The sequence below is a fragment of the Homarus americanus genome, unplaced genomic scaffold (genome assembly GCF_018991925.1).
Source record: "Homarus americanus isolate GMGI-L3 unplaced genomic scaffold, GMGI_Hamer_2.0 scaffold52806, whole genome shotgun sequence".
Classification (NCBI taxonomy): domain Eukaryota; kingdom Metazoa; phylum Arthropoda; class Malacostraca; order Decapoda; family Nephropidae; genus Homarus; species Homarus americanus.
Genome location: NW_024720773.1, coordinates 7,247,606 through 7,263,239, shown reverse-complemented (window position 1 = coordinate 7,263,239; position 15,634 = coordinate 7,247,606). Strand labels below are relative to the sequence as shown.

General features: G+C 36.8%; 1 protein-coding gene across 1 annotated transcript; it reads left to right on the top strand.

Moving 5' to 3' along the window:
• The first annotated feature begins 2,898 nt into the window (after positions 1-2,898).
• LOC121860972 (zinc finger protein OZF-like) lies at positions 2,899-11,205 on the top strand. The gene is made up of 2 exons (XM_042358391.1): positions 2,899-3,217; positions 6,953-11,205. Exon 2 carries the CDS (start codon positions 7,072-7,074, stop codon positions 8,665-8,667), a length of 1,596 nt encoding a protein of 531 aa, XP_042214325.1. The 5' UTR covers positions 2,899-3,217; positions 6,953-7,071; the 3' UTR covers positions 8,668-11,205.
• Positions 11,206-15,634: the final 4,429 nt, after the last annotated feature.

Sequence of the window (15,634 nt, the reverse complement as noted above, 5' to 3'; positions counted from 1 at the left end):
GGGGAGGGACAAAAGGGACAGAGAACTAAAATGAACCTCTCGTACGTCTTCGGGAAAGGGTCGCGGAAAGGGGATGTGATTGCTGCCCGTATCATCATTGGGTATGAGTTTGCTTGAGAGATTGGTATCCCCACATCCCCTGAGCAACGCTCTTGTGCATTATGCAGAAGACCCGACAGCAAAACCCTTGTCCCCTACCTCCTAAGATGTCCCCACACACAACACTTCCGTGACGCCTGCTGGACCACCACTCCACGACCCCCTGACGGAGACACGATGATCCTCCCCATACTGGCCAGATATTTTGTAAATAATATTGATTATGTGTTAAAGGAATATCCTTCCTTCCTTAGGCTTTAGTAAGCCCCTTTATAATATTTATACTGTATATACTTGTCACACTTGCCAGATGCTTCTGGTGTCATTGTACAGGGGTACCTAGTGACAGCACTAGGATCCCGCTTCCTCTATCAAGGAATAAACAATTGAAATTGAATTGAATTGAACTAAAATGATATAGGGATGGTCAACAGAAAAAAGCCAGGAATGAGGAATCATTTACAGGGTGTGTACAAAACTTGTAAATGGAAACAATGAACACACAGTGAGTGTTTCTGGATCAAACCAAATTACCAATTACACTACAAATAATTACTTAGGACTGCCATTTTATTATCACAGGGACCACAGTCTCATAACTGTGACAAACACGATAAAAAGTAACAAATTAAGATTGAGGAAAATAAGGGTAAGAGAACATATTGGTCCACCAACCAATATAAATTTGATCTCTAAAAGTCACAACGATGTCAAGCGTGGAATGATATATAGGAGAAGTTCAGCTTTGTCTATTATCGTTTCCCTGCAAGGTAAATGGATACAGGCAGAACGATCCTTTTCTTGCGATATTTTTTAATGTAATGATATTATCTATTATGTTTAATGAAATAGACAGTTTTGATATGAAATTTTTACAACATATTTTGTTACAGTAATTCCAAATGATGTAATTATTGAGAAATGTACATGATGAATATTTATGGATTTATAAGGGAGAGTGAGCCCCCTGAATTGTAGGTTGTTGTTGAGGCGACAGTAACTGTAGTGACGCCACGCACCGCAGAGCAGCGTCGCCAACTCCCGAGAAGGATATTCGAGCTTCTAAGAGTTGATTGGTTAAGAAGGAGCGATCGGTAAGGCCACTACAGTTTTCAGTAATGTATATTTAGTAAATTTACGCCAAATGATTCCTATTAATTTATCTTTTTGTGAATATCAACACTGTCTAAATAATATAATTCTATATTGATAATTTTCCCTTTAGGAAAATTTACTTATAATACAGATAAAATACAAAAAAGAGGAATATATTTTCACAACAAAGAGTAACGGATAAAATCCTGAATAACAGTTACATCATTTTATCTCTCGTTTTCTGTGTGTGTAGACGTTATTTCTGGCAGACTGTCAAATAATTTTTTCCGATAAAACTTCATATTATCGAAGAAACGTTGTAATGTGGTTGAATAAATTTCGTAAGCTTTCACTTCACCTTTGCGAAAGTATAGTCTTATATCAATTATGGCAACACTGAAGATTATTCGTTTTCTGTTATCATTGAATGGAAGACTTAGTTAAATCTGGTGTTTCTCCCCTTCCCCCAGTTGTGTCAGTAGTTTATTTGGGAAAGTTTATACACTTCTGAATAACTTCAAAAATAGACAGCAGGTAATTTCAACTGAACAAAAATTATTCGTTAGATGTTAGTAACAGCATTCTGTGATTAGCAAGGAAAACATTATATGGTATCCTTCTGATAATTAAAGTAGCAATTTGACTGCTGAATGTAACTCTTTTATGGTGTAATTAAAGACAATAATTAGTGTTATAGTCTAAACAATTGACGCGGAAGTCCCCTAAAAGCAATAAGCACCAAATATGTACTCCTGCTTTAAGTGTGTGTCTAAATACAAAGAATACAACGTGTTGATCAGCAGGCTCGTCACAATATAAATCCTACTTGAGGCCGAAGTCACCATCATCAGGACAGTAGGGGTGTGTTAATCAGTGCTCAGTGGTCCGGTCTTCGTCAGTTGAGAGCAAACGTTCTACTAGCTCGTGCAGGAGTACGCAGTGTTATCGAGGACCATCTGTATACCGTAGTCGTGGATCTTATTTACTTGCTTTAAGAACTTGATTTAACCAAAATAAACTTAAAGGATTTAATCCAAATAATAATTTGTTAGGGGGGGGCTTCCTTCTAGTCTTCCAGCATACCAAACTAAGCATAATTAAACTCATCCTAAATATCAACAAACTCCAGTTTTAGTTTAAAGAATGTAGAAATTTGGGTATGGCTCCATCCGTGTCTTCTGGTCACCTCTATTTCACATCACCCGAGATGGACAATAAATACTGTCCTTTATTAATCTGGAGGAGCAAAGGTAAGTCCCTTGGGATAAAGAACCAACCGTTTATCGGTGTAGAAACCTTCTCCTGTTAGCTGGAAGAACAGAGTTAAGAAACTAAGTTTATACCAGATAACTCACAGAATCAGGACAAGTAGATCAAAATCAAATCCGTGATGCCTACAATGAATCTGGATAGAAGATAAATGGGAGTATATACCACCAGATAAAGTGCTTTTCATAAATAAACTTATCCATTCAGTACAAGTTTTCATTGTTTAATGGATTATTTTATTTGCGTCTTGCCTTTAAGTTTAGAACTATTTCGTTTTCTATGAATATGTTGCCAGAATAAGTGTATTCTTAACAATACTCTAATTTTCTACAACCAATACGAACATTTCTTCAACAATATTTAAAAGTTTTGTGTTATTTGGAAATATTGTTTAGCTTTAATTTTAACAGTAAATTTAATGATACAGCTGAAGGGAATTTTGGGCGGTTGAGAGGTTAACTGTTACTCGGCTGGGGAATATTAATCAACGTTTCCCTTTGCCACTGGAGCTCACTTAAACAAAATTATGAAAGCCACACTTAATACCACAATACGGCCTGGCAAATCGTAAAATGTGAGATAGATTGTAAAGAGAGGTAGAGAGGAGGAGAGACACGGTAGAGGGAGGAAGAGGATCAGCCGCCACAGGAAACGCCTTTCTCTACCACAACAAAAACGACGCCATAGACCATTACGCTTCCCTCGCAGATATGGACGCCTCTGCCTGTTTTTTCTCAAGTGACCACACACTGAGGTGAGTTGTTGGCTTATTTCCCATCATATCTACACCGTGAGGGTTGTTTTAATATGGGAGTGAGGTAGGAAGTGTATAAAGAATGATGTTAGGGTGTTCACACGAATTCGATTATGGTGGCAGGTAGTAAGGCTGCCGAAAATGAATTTAATGGTAGTTGGGGGTATTTTTCCCACAATCTGTACTCAAATTCCCCCTCTCTCACTATCGTCTGCGTTATTTTTGTGTCTTTATAGTGGATGTTAAATTGATAAAAGTAGAGGTGGAAGTGTGGCAAAAATAGAGGTAAACGACCTGTACTGAATAACGTCCACACACACATTATCGATACACAACACTTTACATAATATTTTTCTATCACTAGTATCAAGCTTTCAGAAATGTTCTTCCTTTGACTCAGATAACATCAACATACCTGTATAAATTATTATACATGTGTAGATGGGTAAAACAATAGAGGAAATCATCAGTGAGACCATTACAGTATTTCTGTTCCTTATTTACTTAATTCTTATAACGTCTTAACAGTAATTATGTAGTTTCTTTGTATAGTATTGTTACATTAGAGGTTTTAGTGTTTTCTTCATACAAAATTTGTAACTGAACAGATAAGATGTTAAGAACAGTAAGGCCACTAAACCATCATTATTCTTGGGTTGTTGATGATGAATATACAAATAATAAATTACCAATTATACTTATCAAGCAGCAGGAAGGCCTTGGCTTCTGTGTCTTCAGCACATTGTGACATTAACAAAGACTGCCTGAAGTACTGTGTAGAATATGAAATATACTTTCCGTAAAATTTCTTACCAATCATATGTGAGGAATACAAAAATTATATTAAAAGTTTTACTTAGCAAAAATAAGTAGATCTGGCATTAAAATTCAATTTGAAATGTGGCTATTTGCTGCCCCGGTGTTAGCGTAAGGGTGTCACTTGCTCACATCAGATAAATAGATACTTGTTCAATAAAATTATCGTATACCATCATGTTGGTTCAGCCTCGTGTTTGATGATTCGCTTGAAGGGATGAAAGCCACTGCCTACTTGCTCTTTTGTTAGTGAATTCAAATTCATTGGGCTTTATTATTTGTATTTTTTAATCAAACTTTTATACAAAATTATTAAACAGATTGCTGTTGAAGAAAAAAGTGATTCAGAAAATTAATTTCAACTTGTATAATTATATGATAAGTATCTCTGAGGAAGAGCACAAAGTGTACAACCTACAGAACTCAAAGGATAACAGTACAGTATTAAACTGTTTGAAAAATATGGGATCATTAAGATTAGACACCCAGCTTTTTTTATCTATTGATTAGACACCCTAATCCCCCAAGGTAGCATAAGGATGTTTAATCATTTTGTGAAATAAGTTGAGGTGCTTAAACTAAAGGTGATTCAAAATGTGACTGAACCAAGCTAACTTAACCCAAACACAAATAGAATTAAACTGAATTCATTAGTGTAGTTAAGAGTAGTTTGGTGTTTGTTATTTTTCACAAACTTTTAAATTTTGTATTCTCATAGCTCATAGTGTTAGTATAGTTGAAGCAAGTTATAGCGAGCTTCATTAACACACTTGGTGTGTTTGAGATGACTGTAGTAACCAGTGAATAAATTGATGACCCTGCTGGACAGTGGTGCACAATGAGGTTATGTGACATACATAACTTGCTTCAGTGTTTACTAGATACTTGCTCATGGTTTAATTGCCGTGGGTGATGTAATTCTATAAACAATATTTTTTATTTTTATTTTTATTTTATTTTTTACTATTTTTGACAACATAATACAACACTATGACAAGAGTTCATTCAGCATTGCCACCCTTGTCTGTGGTTGTCTCTCTTAGTATTGGTCCATGAACAAAATTCTAATAATTGTTATTCATTTGTATTGCATTTAGATTTATTGAAACTTGGAAAGAATTATGTCTTATGTTATTTTAATAGATGTGTGTATCACCTGAGGGTTAAACAGTCCAGCTTATTTTGCCTGAAGCCACCCCAGTTTATTTGACTTAAAGATCAACCACGCTAATGCTACATAATGGGGTTAGGTTAGCATTAGTGGTTAATCTTAAGGTGAAATAAGCTGGGGGTGAGTAATCTTCCAGTCAAATAAGCTGGAGGGTGAGTAATCTTCCAGTTAAATAAGCTGGGGTGGTTAATCTTTGGGTAAAATAAGCTGTGGTGTCATATCTTCAGGTGAAATAAACTATGGTGACTCATCTTAATTGATCCAGATGTTTATACAGTATAACCTCCCATGACCTGTTTAAAGTGACCCGATCATTGACTGTCATGGTTAAGTACAGCCTCTCATCGACCTACAACGGGGTTCCGTCCCGACGACCAGGTCGTAAGTCGAAAAGGCGAAAATAATACATAGAAATTTTAAAATGGGTGTCTCTTTTTCTTCTCAGCACCACAAAACTCTCAATTTTAAGCTTGCCAGCCATTTTAAAGGGAATTACAAACGAAAATTTTGTCAAAACACAGTGCGATCACTAACGTTGGGACTGGAAAATACGTAATGTGAAAAATATTTTATACGACCATGGCCGTCATATGTCCGGGTTGTCGTAAGTCGAATACTGTGTGTCGTAAGTCGAGGAGAGGCTGTATAGATAAAAACTACAGTACAGTACAGCTACTCCTCGACTTACGACCTACCGGGTACTCGACTTACAACCACTCGGACATTCGACCGCCTCAGTCGTACCAAAATTTTTTTAAATTACGTATTTTCGAGTCCCGATGTTAGTGATTGCGCTGTGTACTGAAAATTTTTTTGTTTGTAATGCCCTTTAAAATGACTGGCATGCTTAAAAGTGAGAGTTTTGTGGTGCTGAGAAGAAAAAGAGACACCCATTTTAGATTTTCTATGTATTATCTTCTCATTTTCGACTTACGACCTGGATTTAGGTCCCTAACCCCGTCGTAAGTCGGGGAGTGGCTGTATATGGTTTTGTTTTCAGGGACACCTTTTTTGTGTTATTTTATTAAGAAATTGATAAGAGTATATAAATTTAGAGACAACTGTATAAAAATTTGGGCCAATGAACAAGTGTATGGTTTCAGAGCCGAAAATGTTCAGGGTATCTCATAACTCACAAACAGTAGGGAAAATACATAGTACATTTTCAAATGTTTCACTGTCAACTTCAAAGCATGTTGATTACTGTATGTGAGGGCAGTTGTGTGATCAGTGTGCATGCATGTGAAGTTGTTGATTAAATTCTTTGGCAACTGATCGGTGTATAGCATCTGACTTGCCCTACATAAATATTAACCTGACTTTCCTCTATTGTTAATTTCTCTCATCTTCTTTGGTTTGTTATGATTCTCTCACCTGAAAATAATAAATAAGTAAATAATTTTCCTTTGTGTGACCTATGAGACCCCTGTACAAAGTCACACACCTGCCTCACTGTAATGTTAATACTACAGTAAATGTCAAACAAACAGGACTGACATATTTGTCTGGAATATATTGTACATAATTAACAAAACAAATTTGTGCAAAATGTCCAGTATCTAGTTTGATAGGTACCGTACTGGTGTTGTTGTTGGATACAGTATTACCATATGTGCCTTTATGATAGGTGAATACTGTACTGTTAGGATTTAAATGGAAACTTGCATGTCTGATGAATAGTTTAATAGAATATTTTCATTAAGTTCAACCTTTCACCATCTACCATAAATAAATATTTTTAATTTCAGAGAGACATATAGCTGTTCTGATGCTTCCTCAGTGTGGCAGAATTGAATTATAAGGTCACACATCAACACTGCAGAAGAGCTCATTGATGCTTTGTAACAACACATAAATAAATCCCAGAATGGAAGCAGCACCTCCTCAGTATCCAGCCAGAACACATACAGCGAGTCAGACAGTGCCGGAGCAACCCCAGCAGCAGACACAGCATCTTGTGCCCCAAATTGGAATGTGGTTGCAGACAACTGAGAAACCATATGAGTGCGATGAATGCAGTAAACGATTTGCTCAGGAGAGTCACCTTAATAACCATATAGTGTGGCATAGAAAGGTGAAAAGGTTTGAGTGTGAGATGTGTAACAAGAGGTTTACTATGGAAAGTCATCTTGACAGTCATATGATCGTCCACAGTGCTGACAAAAATTTTAAGTGTGAAATGTGTGACAAACGATTCACCATGGAAAGTCACCTTAATGGCCATATGCTCGTTCACAGTCAAGTAAAGAAATTTGAATGTGAATTGTGCAATAAGAGATTTACAATGGAAACACATCTCAGAAGTCACATGCTTGTGCATGTCAAGGAGAAAAGATTTGAATGTGAAAAATGTGGGAAGCGGTTTCTACAGAAAAGTCACCTTAACAGCCACATGAATGCACATAATGTTGAAAAGAATTTTGAATGTGGAACCTGTGGTAAACGCTTTGCACTAGAAATACATCTCAACAGCCATCATCTTGTACACACCATGGAAAAGAAATTTGAGTGTCCTACATGTAGCAAAAGATTCACGATGGAAATTCACCTCAACAGCCATAGGCTTGTGCATAGTGTGGAGAAAAAGTTTGAATGTCTTATTTGTGGAAAGAGATTCTCAATGGAGAGCCATCTGAACAGCCACATGGTTGTGCATAGTGAGAAAAGGTTTGAGTGTGAAGTGTGTGGCAAGAGGTATACTCGCAAGAGTCACCTCAACAGCCATAGGTTTGTGCACAGTGAAGAAAAAAGGTTTGAATGTGAGGTCTGTAGAAAAAAGTTTTCTCAGAGAAGTCACTTGAGCAGCCATAGAGTTGTACACACCGAGGAGAAAAGATTTGAGTGTGAAGAATGTGGTAAGCGGTTCATCCAGGAGATCCATCTCAACAGTCATATGTATGTTCATAGTGCTGAAAAAAAATTTGAACGTCAGGAATGGGGGAATCGAGTGCCTCAAGAAAATCATGTAAATGGGCACAAGTTTGTGCACAATGACATGAAGAGATTTGAATGTGAAGATTGTGGGAAAAGATTTTCTCAGGAAAGCCACCTAAACAGCCACAGGTTTGTCCACACCCAGGAAAAAAGCTATGGATGTGCTGACTGTGGAAAGAGGTTTAGACAAGAAACCCACCTCATTAGTCATCAGTTTGTACACAGTGAGAAGAAAAGGTTTGAATGTCCTGAGTGTGGAAAACGATTTACACAAGAAAGTCATCTGAACAGCCATAGGTTTGTTCACAGTGAGAGGAAGGGAATTGACTATGCTGAGTATGTGAAACAAATGCCTGTGTCCCTGCCTCAGAAAACTCACCATAATGGTCATGCTAGCCATACTCTCATGCCTAATGAGAAGAAAGCATTTGATTATCAGGAGACGGCAAAAATGTTCCAACAACAACCATATCAACCACCACATGCATATGCACAGTGGGAGCAGGTTCGGACTTTGTGGTCATTGTAGCCACATGCCACTATGATAAAACCTCCAGACTCCTAGTTTTTGTAGTCAAATGAATAGTGGATATTATGTTCCTTAAAACAAATGAAAAGTGGTTGAAGAATAACTTAATATGCAGTTTATTTAAGTTCTCAGGTGCCACACTAATGGAAGAGAAATCTTTCAAGTTTGGGAGATGTAACACCATAGACTTTCAATGCACAGTTTTATTCCCCCTGGCATTAGTTCTCCTTTGTGTGCTCTTCCATCCCCTTACATAAATTTATGTGTTTGTCTTTTTTATATATATATAGAAGAAAATTTTTTCTTTGTTGTTATTCGGATAAATTTTTGTGCACCAGATATACTGTGTGCGTACTGTACTATGCATTCTGTAATGTTTGTGTGTGTGTGGAGTATAAAACCTGACTGGACAGTACGGTTTGACCAAATAAATCCCAGTCCAATTCCCTTGCCCAGATAAAGTTCTTTTATATATTTGAAAGGAAAGGTAGGATTGATTTGCATTAATTTAATTTGCACTTCTGCATCGTGTACAGTGCATTATCAAACATCAAGGGCTGAGGGGGTGCCATGGTGTCTACCTAAGAGATAAAATTCCTGGCCACGATTATGTTTACCTTTTCACCCCTTTGAATTTTAGAAACATGTTTAAGGCATTTAATAATAGATTACACAATTAATATATACTTCATTGTTATTTGTATTGATCAAATTGGAAATATTTTTGTGCATAGATATACATACGTACATGTTTTAATGTGTATGTATACTTGTGTACAGGGTATATGTTTATATATATTACATATGTATTTATACTTCAATCCGTTCATTTGATTACAGACATGTCCTTAAAACCTGAAGAATTATAATATTGTGAGCACTATAAAGTTATATCACTTAATGGTACAGGTACTGTAGTATGTTTTGCTCTGATGGTCCTGGGATGAGAGTTCATTGACAATTAGAAGATTTGCACGTCATTGGTATATCATTTCTATATGAAATAGAGAGACAATAAAAGATATCCAATAATGATGATGACAGTCATCTATCTTAATGTATTTCTTTGTTGTGTCCTCCCTTTGTATTTGACAAATTCATCGACACCAAGAAACTTGACATTTGAACTAATTACTATACTCTCATAAGCACCATGTGATAGCAGAGGTGTTGGTATACTGTAGTGTATAATGAGTAAGGTTTACCATACTCGAGAGGCTATCTGAAGATAACTCAGTATATGGGCTGCTCTTTTTGGCCAAAATATGGATGACTATCGACGGGTAGGATGTGGACTGCTATCCTTGGATAGTATATTTATTACTATCCATTGTAGTATGTGGACTTCATTTAAACCTTCACCACCTGAGGTAGTGAAGGATAAATTGATTAATTTATAAGATTAAGCAGTGATCACATATTTTCTCTTATTAGAATTATCCAGTGCCCAGGATAAGTCATTATGGAAGAGAAGAATGTACAGTACAGTTAATTTATTAGTATCATTATTTGGAGTGATCTAGATAAAGTTGTGGAAATAAGAAAGTCAGACTGGAGTTAGTTTTAACAGCATTAGGTAAAGATACTGTGAATCACGTTAGAAGTATTAATTGTGTAATGTGGGATTGTACAAAGTGTCATTGATAAAGCTATACTGTAATTACCCATTTTGACATTTTCTATTACACTTCTGTTCAAGAAGGAAAGTTGACTAAATCTTATAGATAGGCACTCTTAGGTTTTTAATTATTATTTAATGGTTTTAAAATGATGGTGTGTTAAGAGCCTCATTTTATTCCTGTAGTTGTGCTTGTAGTTCAGCACAAAATTTTACGGTGAACTTTTTCAAAGAAATTGTGCTTTAGTAATATACTAAATTGTAATACATACAGATTAAGCTTATTGCACTGTACATGAAGTAATATAAGTTGATACCCAAGTTCACCATGTTCTTAGAGCAGCTAAGAGAAGGACTGATAAGGAGGCTGTGCCACCATAATTGAAATTAGCCATATTATTGAAAGTTTACTTCAGTTGGTAAATGTCCCAAACCTAACTTTTGCCACATGTTAACAGTCACAGGTAATGAGGTATAATAATTACATATCTTTAATTTTCAGTTGAACTGAAAAGTTATGCTGAGAACTTTGAGACCTCCTAGTGTAACTCATTAAGGCTCCAGTATGTGGGGGAGAGTTATGTTTGATCCCAGACAAAACTAATGAGATTAAGTTTTTTAATAGTATGGCTGTGTGCTCAGTGAACCTTCTGCAGTGTGTGAACCTCGTATATTTGCCTTTATTGTCTTGGCCTAGTTCTCGCCCACGTGGGTTTCTCGTAATCTTGTAGTCTATTTCTGTGTATGTAACCAAGTTGAAGTTGCTGTTGAGGTCTTATCAGGTGTTCCATAATTGATATAAAGTTGCTGTGTGGTTTTAATTGAAGTTTGTGTAAAAGTTTACCGACGTATTATACGGATTATTGAAGTTTCTGCACATCTGCTGAGATCTCCTCTGCAAAATAGTTTTTTTTTTTTCAGTCCTATTTATTGAAAAGTTGAGGGTACCAGGTAGTAGGATTGTTATGTAAGTTAAGGATCATTAGCTGCTAGATATTGAGTAAGTAGACGATTTGTAGCTTTGCAAAATGTTCAAAAGAAAAGTACAGTTGTAATATTGGGGGGAAATAGTACTGAGCACCTGCAGTGCATGCATGCGATTGTGTAAGTAATTTTCACAGTATAGAAGCGCAGCTTAACTTTTTTAATGTGCTATTTTTAAGTCGGGGAGAAGTTTTGATCTATGATATTGTGTTTTGAGAGAAGTGTCCATATTAGCCAAATTACTGCCGATTGAATGCCTGGATTTTCCCATGAAAATTTTTTTACTGTTTGTTTTATGTAATATTTAACCATTGTATATCTTTTGTTAAATAAAACTCATTTTTATAAAAAAAAATAAGTATATAAATATACCTTTTCACTTAAGTGAATTTGTGCAGAATTTCCATTTGTCAGAATTTAAGGCTAATGAAACACGAGTCATTGTTTCTTTGGCTTAATAAACTATACTGTAATGTACTGATGTTTTTATTTTTTATTTTTTTTATTACCATTCATACATCACAGGAGGTCCCCAGCTTACATATGTCTGACTTACGAACATCCGCCGATACGAACGAGGTCCCTTAAAGTTAAAATTTATATTTACCATATTTTATTTACCTGATGACTTATTTTGTACTTTCATTTACTGTATTTTGTCATTCTATTTCTTCTTTTCTCTTAATTTAAGTGATTTTATATGTAATTAAGGACTTAGGCTATGATATAGTGAGATTTTAAACATTTTTCGGTTAGTATGGTACTGTATTGTATGTACAGTTGCCAGCAAAAGTTGCCAGCAACTGTACATAAGGTATGTGGTTCAACTTGAAGTACATTTTTTACTTAAGAACATCCATAGGAACGGAACTAGTACGTAACCCGGGGACTGCCTGTATACTGGTAGTCATAGTTGAACAATACATCATGGCTCTGTAGATACAAGAAGTTAAAATTAGGAAGTGGGAAGCAGGGGGGTTGAAAGCAGGTGGGCTATTCATCTTGCGGGGCGTAATGGCTTATTTGTGACTCCAGTACTGTAATCTTGTCCCCTGGTATGAGAAGACATGCTGCCGTAGGTAAGTGAGGGCCACATTTACTGTCAGGAATTGTGAACATGCCCGCAACATGTATAAACTGATGCTCTACGTCAGGATAGCAATGTAGAATTTAGAAGCAATATAATTGGTGGGTGTATTTTAACATATTTTCCCATTGTTATTCATATCTAACACATACTGTACTTAAAATAATAAAAAGGATAATAAGACGGCTTTTGTGAGGTCGTAAGTGCAGTGGTAGTATTGTATCAATGTGGAATAGAAACTGAATATATAAGGTAATTTATGACTTCACTGATGTAATACAGAAACTACTTCATTCCATAATACAGTACATGCATGTGCTTATTGATAGCAATACAGTATACTGTATAATGGCACAAAGGGGTACAGTACCAGAAGAACAGTTTTTCCATGCCTTAATGTAATTCTATGATGTGGCTCCATGGCATTTCGGTTCTACTAGCTGGTTGCCTCTATTAGGTAAAGGTTTGATGGTTGTACAGCAGATGAAATACATTGATTAGCCCACAATTCACACCACAGTAAGCATTATTGTTATGCAAAAGTAAGAATGTAATTAGGAATTCAGGGACATACCACTTGTGATTCACTTTAGCGTCTCACAAATGCTTTCCACTTGGTCAAGGTCTGAAAAGTCTTTGATAGTAATGTTTATAAGTACAAATTTACAGAGTGTATTTGTTGTGGATGTGATGTACAGTAGTAGTATTGGGGAAGTTGCTTGTCTGGCCTCAACAATGAAGTGTGTAACTACCATTAAAGTTCACCTCTACTCGTGGTTAAATCCTGGCACGCCTAACAGCTGAAAATACTTTGAATACCTCACTTGCTTGAATGTCAGCACAAAGACAGGGAACGTTAGGAAAGTGCAAATGAGATAATCAAGAACTCAAGAAATAAGGTGAACAGAATGTACAGATTATGAAGAAAACATTTTTGAGCTAAGTCACACTTGACACTGGGTGTTTAAGACGAAGTTGATGACGATATTTTTAGATTTGAATTTGACACAACAGGATGTAAAAAGTTTGATGATACAAAATTTTGAAGCAACGTTATGAAATGTGACAAAATGCTTAGAGCCAATTCTAGATTTGACATTTGACAAGTTTAGAATCAAGTTCACGGCCGTTGGCACAAAATGTTTAGAACTAAGCTTGTGGCACTTGACAAGATATACTGTATCAAGTTAATGACACTTAATATGAGTACAACTGAAGGTTCGAAAAATAACATTTTAGATATGATATTATTCATCTTAGAACTACAGTACAGTACTGTTGTCTTGTAGGCTTCTTAGTTTACTGACAGGCTTAGGGCAAACTTAGCATTCAAGAAGAGACTAAAAAATAAATAAACTACAGTGTATGTGTTAAGTTGGTAACATCTGAGGCCTGAGGTGGTGAAGGTGTTGGTCTAGCGAGCGAAATATTGGCGTGAGGTGAACTTGGTTACGCCAGCGGCCAAAGTATTGATTTTCGGCGCCAAATTAGGGTGGAAATCGTATTCTAGGGAGGTTGGGGGAGACATGGGGGAAGGGACAATGCCGATGACAATAAAAGCGAAGGGCGGATCTAGAGGGGGGCTGGAGGTGGGTGCGGCCCTTCCTCCCACATTGAGGCAAAAAGTTCCTGCATATGAACAACTGAAATCACTCTCCCTTGCAGTTTGTTGGAATTATAAATAATTCAAGTATAGAAAACCATTAGACTAACATCACTGCACGTTCAGTATTTTACGAATTTTAAGAATACGGTATACAGTACATCCTTTTGTCTAATAAGAAAAATTAAATAAAAAAACCCCTTGCAGATGGTGTCAATTCATCACCCGTCCTTTGGAAATTAAATAGCAAAAAATCATTGCTCACGTTTATTGCAGTATTCACAGAATATAGTGTACGGTTTTATACATATTGAATCTGTTTACGTTCACGCCTATATGACAGTGGACAAGCAGTGTGTTGTTAACTTGGTGAAACACGAACTGATCATGACACATAAGAACATACTCTAGTACGTACCTACCACCCCTACCACTACTACTAGACTCCAATGCAGTACCTACCATCCTTACCACTACCAGTACTTATAATCTCCACTACCAGTATTTACAATCCCCCACTACCAGCACCTATCACCCGGTCCACCCCTAACACACTAGTAACTACCAATCCTAACAGCCTACCACCCCTACCATTACCAGTGTCTACCAACCCTGCCGGTGAATTCAATTTTGGGCCCCTTGTACCGCCTACACAGACCAGAATCTGCCCACGGACTCCACACGGCAGCGAGGAGCGTATGCCAAGTGAACCTACCCTTACTGAAGTGGACACAATAACGTACGCCTCAAGTGCTTTTTTTCGGATGGAAATAATTCTAAATATACTAGTGTAATAGCAGTCGATAAGATGTACAGTAACAACTTTACTGTGGACAGATTAAGATTATAGTGTGTAGACAACGGTAGTTTCAAACTAATATTATTTGTTAGTTATGCACTGGACTGGCTCTTCTTCGCTTACTGTCTATAATGTTTGGTTGTCACAAAACTGATATCAAGTCATTTATTCTGTCGGGGAAGTTTCACAGGAAACTGCATACACGCTTATATATACTGTACATACATACACAGTAGACTCACAGTTTGCATCAACACACACCAGCTATTTTCCTGATATTTAAAAGCGTTTGTTCAAAAGATTCTTGTGACGTTATTTACTTTCCAGCCTTAATTGTCACCTTTATGCTTACCATAACTGTGTCAGCTTTTGTCTAGTCTTCCCACGGCAGTTTTAATCCAGATTATTTAGACTATAACACCATAGGGGTGGCACACTTATGAATCACACAACTAAAGAGGCACCAGGAACAATATTTGTAAGCAAGCACTCCCAGTACTTGCCAACAGTGCGTAACAGAGACGTGACCGATCGCCCAAGCGGCTAACGAGTAATCAGTGGTGAAGAGGATAAAAGCAAAGTAAGTGGGGTATCGTGCGAAAATCACATTTAAATCGTAAAATAACTGTTTAGAGGCAATTTGCTAAAATCCTGTCCACACGAACGAAAGGCAGTCTGTCATAGTCTCCATCTACGGTATGTATGAGATAAACTACCATAGTCTGTCCATACGAGAAGTGGTTACGTGTGAGACAGTCCACCAAAGGTGTAGTTACCCCTCCCAATAAGAGGTAGTCTACCATAGTTCCTGGTTCTGGAGAGAGAAAACTGCGTCAACAGAAAATGAGTGAGTCAGCGCTGCCAACGCCGTGGTGT